The 5,671-nt window shown below is 50.0% G+C and overlaps 1 protein-coding gene across 2 annotated transcripts in view; it reads right to left on the bottom strand.

Annotated features, from left to right (window-relative positions):
* The window catches only part of SALL4 (spalt like transcription factor 4), a 20,318-nt gene extending 15,205 nt beyond the window's left edge, over window positions 1-5,113 (bottom strand). The window contains exon 1 of one of the 2 annotated variants that reach the window (XM_004370232.2): window positions 4,923-5,113. In XM_004370232.2, the coding sequence (XP_004370289.1) occupies window positions 4,923-5,052 (130 nt within the window). In that variant the 5' untranslated portion in view covers window positions 5,053-5,113. The remainder of the gene's footprint in view (window positions 1-4,922) is intronic. The other variant, XM_023742886.1, reaches the window with a different exon arrangement.
* Window positions 5,114-5,671: the final 558 nt, after the last annotated feature.

Genomic DNA, 5,671 nt, shown 5'->3' with positions numbered 1-5,671 from the left:
TTGAAAGAGGTCTGTAGGGCTTCCAAAGTGATCCTACGGCACAAAAAAGGTTAAACACCCCTGCTCTAGAAGGATCCAGCAGTTCCCAAGAGTGATTTACAACCTGAATACCATCTTGCCTTCGCTGTATACACAAGCTCGCCTCTTCTGTAGCCTCCAAGCAATACCAGCAACATCCCACTTGAGTCTTAATAAAACAGCAGCAGCAATATTTACATGTGCAGTAAAAAGTACTTCTACATCCAGACCACCGTCGGCAAATACTGAAACCGTATTTACCCAAGAGTAAGGGGGCTCTGCTACGAACAAGCACTGCATACACTTTCATTAACTCTTCCAAAAAGGAAAAAGCACAGTTCAGAGGGATTACTCTCCAGCTAGTGCCTCCATCCCTCCACCCCACCCCCACCCCTAATTTTAGGAATGTTATCTCTCAGCATCTAGTCATCCAATAAGTTGGAAGAATGCAGTAAACCCAGCAGGGGTCTTAGATTCAATCACTGCCAAATGGATAGAAAATACTCTTACTATTATATAGGAAGAAAGCCAATCAAGAGCCCAATCAAATTCTACAGCCACTAAAATGATTAAAAAATAAAGCCTGCATATCTTGATAAAAGCATTCACTCAAGCTTATCTTTTTTCATTCCTATATTAAAAGAACTACAATGAACAGATTATCTAAAGCACAGTATCTTCTACCTCTCCACGCCCTCCTCAGGATAAGTGCTCACCAAAAAACAAAAAGAAATTGAGATGTCCTTAATTATTGGCTCAGTTGAAAGAAAGTACCCGTATACCAATTTAATTTCACAATTTAACTCAGTTCCTAGATGGCAAAGGATAGCTGAAATTAAGTAAGTTTCTAGTTAATTGGGTTCTAAAAATTAAGTTTCTCACAGTCTTGGATCAAAATTCAGAGAACAAAAAGAATGAAGACTTTCTAGCTGCTAAGGTATGTGGTGAGGTCTGCTATCAAGGTTATAGATACGCTTCCCATTCTGCCTCAACGGGAGCTCATCTTTTAAGCAAATTTTATCAGCTCCATGAGGGCAGGGACTTTTGTCTGCTTCTTCCCCTAGAATCTCCAAGCACAAAGCCTGATACAGACATGAAAATTACTTTAAAAAAAAAAAAAAAAAGGGACGGTGGTGCCTGGAAAAGCAGTTCTTGCCCTGGTTCGTGCTTTCTAAATAAAGCAATCAAAAGGACAACTGGTCAAGAGTGATGAGAAAGGGTACTTCTCAAATCTTTTCCTTATTATTTTTCAGGGCACTAAGGGTCCAGAGAAACCAATCAAATGCAAACACGGCTTTATTCCCAACTAGTTTCCTAGGGACCTCTTAATCTAAAACCAACAAAAGCCTACCTCAAAAACTCAAAAGGAAGACCAACAAACACTCATCTTAGAAATGACAAAGGATCATCAACTCCAACCAGCCAAAAACTAAACCTGGCTCTCTTCTAGAAGGAACCAGAACTCCATCCTTTTCACCAATCATTCTAAAATCATGACAAACACAACCCCTTGGATTCAGAAAAAGGCTGAAAACAAGCCTTATGAGGCACCATGGGGAAAAAATTACTGTTAGTGGGAGCTGCTGTTCACTCTGAAATGAGCAAAAATATCAGTGAAAAATATGATTTTGGGGGGCTGTTGTGAGAATTATTAAAGATAATGTACTTGAGGTCACCAGCCTGGCTTCCGACACCCAGGAGGCCACTGTTATGGCAGAATTATCTCAATTGCCAGCTCCACACCAGCTTGACACAACAGAGCAGTAAAAATGAAAGACATTTTACTCTTCTGCACAAAAATAACAAGCGATCTCAATCCCAGCCTGTAGTAAGCCCTCTAGAGTTGAGGTTACCTAAAACTAAAACTACCTGGGTTTTATCCCCATTGTAGAAAAAAGAATCCAAAAGCTGAGAAATCCACTCAAAGTCACACAGCTGAAAGTCATACAACCAGACTGGCAATGCAGATCTCACCCAAAAAAAAAAAAAAAAACCTAACCTCCAGACACTTACCCTACTTCACATTTTAAAAAGAGGAAATGTTCACTCCATCTCCTGCCTTTCAAGATGGTTGCCCAGCCTCCCACCCACCCCAGGAGGAAACCAGGGCAGGCGAGGACGACAAAGTATCACTTCACTCGTGCATGGATGGAGTATGGGTTACATTCTTAAAAGTGAGGGAATGCATTTCCCGATGGAATGTCTTTTCAACGCGCAAAGGCGCTGTGGATAATGTATAGACCCTCTTCCTTTCGGAAATCCAAAATCTAATAGAGAACGTCTCTCTGAAACATTAACTAGCGCTAATATCAAGCAATGCCCTCATCCTAAATTAAACTAAAAAGCTCCTAGTCCCCAATTTCCAGAACCCTCACAGCCAGTGTAGGTCACTTCAGTTTAGAAATGGGGGTGAGGCAGTTATTTGAAACTTGGGAATCTTAATCGTTGATGGTTGTAATCCAGTTTAGCACAAAGGGCATTTGAAGCTCTTTTGAGAAAATGCTAATTTTCCTGTCTGTAGCGTTAGTCTCCCGACCACCTGCAGATTTTTTGATCTGCTAATTGATTGCCAGGCTTCATTTTCCTCCCTCAAAAACTGCATTCTTCAGAAGTCTCAAATGGCTTTACAAAATAAGACCGGCACAATTGTAACATTAATAAAATTACAAATACCATATATATGTATTTAGGCTGCTAAATTGCAAATAGCCAAAAGGCAGCATTAAAGCGTACAGCTTGGGAAAACTATCTTCCGCCCCAAAGCGGCATCTGGGGACTCTGCAAACACATTCTAGGATCGAGGAGTTCTTTCCAAGAATTCCAAAGACTTGGCGAGAATACGGGTGCAGCCGGAAATGGCGCAAGCGGCTGGCACAAGTCCAAAGGGGTACCAATCCTTGGTCCAGCCCTCTCCATTCGCCCCCAACCCTTCCCACCTACAGGTGTGAGCCGGTACCTGCAAGGGGACCCGCCTCCTGCAGGCTGGGCCTCCAGGGGGCGCCCGCGCGCAACCCTGCAGTCCGCTCCAACTCCGGCGATCAATAGTGGCCCCCCCGCCCCCCACCAAATAGTTGGGGGAGCGCACAGCCATGGGGGAGATCCTAGCCTAGCTTAGAGTAACTCTGATTTGAAACTCCCACCGGCGTTCACTTAAGAAGCCCTCCCGTAACAAGTTGCCCCCTAAAGTGACGAACACCACCGAAGAGTCCAGCTTGTGACCGTCCAGCCAAAATGACGGTGTAGGGGGAAGGGGCGTTCGGAGCAGGACCAGGGGAGGGGTCAGCGCCAGGAGCTCGCCCCTCCTCTCCGGAGGGAGGAAGCGTGCTGGCCGAGGGTTAACCCTTTTGTTCCAGGTGGGCCAGGCGACACAGCTTCTCCGCGCTCCCCCTGCCCCCGCCCCGACCGAGGGCACAAAGAGTCCAGGCTGCAGAGTCCTCCGGTGCGCACTGCCCTGACCTTCCGACGCTTCGAGAACGCACAGCCGCCCCCTCGATCAAGCGGATCTCTTTAGTGTGTCCCGGAAAAAAGTTATTTTGGAAAAACGGGGTTTCATTAGCCTATCATAAATCAGTAAATTACACTCCCTCACCCCAAATAAAACAGGGGATGGTATTTTAATTTCAAGAAGCAGCGGCCGTTTTCTCGGGCAGACCAGAGGGTTGGAGTTGGGGCTCCGAGTGTCCAGGACTGCCGCGCACACCCCCATCAGCTGCTGCGAAATCAAGAAAGCAGGCGGGGTAGCGACCTGCGAGACCCGAGAGGCCCGGAGAGGACATTGAAAATGCCCCCTCCCCCACGCGCACGCTAAAAACTTATCAGGCGACAATTTGGCGGGCCGGGAAGGCGCAGAGATAGCGAGACATCGCCTCGCTCCTACAATCTCCTCGGTCGAGTAGGAGGGGGGGGTGGCCCGCGCTCCCCGCGGGCTGGGTCCCGAACTCCTGCCAACCCGGGAGCCGCGGACGCGTGGGCCGGGTTAATTGCCGAACTCGCCCTGCCACAACCGTCCGGCCCCGGCCTCTCCCCTTGCCCCGGCGCTCACTTAAAGAGCCGCGCGCCCTAGAAAAGACACGCAAAACGCGGGGCCGGTGCAGCTGCGGCGGGGCTGCCTAGCGCCTGCGACCCAGGCCCAGGGGGCTCGCCCCCCTTGGCTGGCCGCGGTTATTTTTAGGAAGTCGGAAATCAAAGATGGCTGGAGGTCAGGCCCCGAAAGGTGAGGGCGAAGATCGGCAGGCGGCGAAGCGCAGGGCGAAAACCAAAAAGTAAAATAAAATAAAGGAAACCCTATGCCCTTCTCCCCCACCTCCTCGAGCCCTCGACCCCATGCACAGCGCGGGTGGCCCTCACCCCAGCTCCGGGGGTGGAGAGAGGTCGCGCCCCCTCCCCCCCCACTTGGCCCGGGAGGGACGCGTGCAACAGATCGCCCTCCTCCAGGGTTTTTTTCAGGGGTGCGCCCCTCCTCCCACCTTGCAGAAAAGCCCCCAAGGGGTGGGGAAGAGGCTGGGGTCCCCGGGGGGCTCTTTCTTTTAAAAGCGGCGCCAGGGTGGGAGGAGAAGCTAAGTTACAAATGTGTGTGTGTGGCGGGGGTGGGGGGTGCAAGTGAGGGGAGTGGAACCAATTAAGAGGGGCAGAGGACAAGAAGAAACCTTTCAGGGGTGAGGGGGACAGAGGAGAGGGTGGGGGACGAGTCTACAATAAGAGGGGCGAGGACTGGGGTCGAAACTTGCACAAGAGAGAAGAAAAGTGTAAAATTTGCAAGGGTGGGGGGAGCTGGGGCTGCCTCTCTGCCCAGGACCTATCTGAGCCCTCAGATCAGGGTCCCAGGATTTGCGCCCCGCGCTCGCGACGGTCCCGCGAACGCCCGAGAAGTTCTTCGAGCCGGACGGGCGCCCAGCCCCACTCACCGGGCTCCCCCGCCGCCGGCGCCGCTGGGGCCGCATCTGCAAGCTCCGGGGTAGGTTGCTGCGGCTGCTGCTTGCCTTGGTCCTCCTCGGAGTTGATGTGCTGGGGTTTCGCCTGCTTGCGCCTCGACATGGTGCGAGCATCGGGGCGCCGGGAGAGCCGCGGTGGTTTGCCCTCTCCGCCACAAATTCCTGGAGTTGGGAAATTTACCCCCCTTCGGCCGGAACGCGCATGTCCCAGTAATTATTATTATCAATAATGCATTGCGATTTATCATGAGCCCTGACAGCTGATTGGCCTGGGTCCAAGACCTCAGAGATCATTTAAATAAGCCCTCATTGATCAGGGAGGGGCGAGGCATTCTGGGCTTTGTAGTCCGGCCCTACACGTGACAAAGGCGTGTTCGTCAGGGGAGCGCAGCTAATTAGCATCCCGGCGCAGATTGGCTGGAACGTGGATGAAATCAAAGGGGTCCCATCCTTGCTCCGACTATCTGAGTCCTTGGAGGGGAAGAAGAAAAGGAAAATAGATGTCTACTTATTAAAAACTGAGAGAACACGCAGAAGTTTTTGGAAAGAGGTGTGTTTCGTAGCGTGCTCCAAAAATTACTTTTGTAAAATTGATATCCGCAAGCCGGGAAGGGAGATCCTTTAAGTGGAATATTTTGACTCAATTTTTCCACGTACAAAAACAAAATTTTTTTTAAAGCTGAGATGTGACCCTTGTCCCCTCCACCTTTTTTTTTTTTAAT

The sequence above is a fragment of the Trichechus manatus genome, unplaced genomic scaffold (genome assembly GCF_000243295.1).
Source record: "Trichechus manatus latirostris isolate Lorelei unplaced genomic scaffold, TriManLat1.0 scaffold00008, whole genome shotgun sequence".
In the NCBI taxonomy this organism is placed as follows: domain Eukaryota; kingdom Metazoa; phylum Chordata; class Mammalia; order Sirenia; family Trichechidae; genus Trichechus; species Trichechus manatus.
Note: the sequence above shows the minus strand (reverse complement) of the source record. Positions and strands in the feature narration are given on the sequence as shown.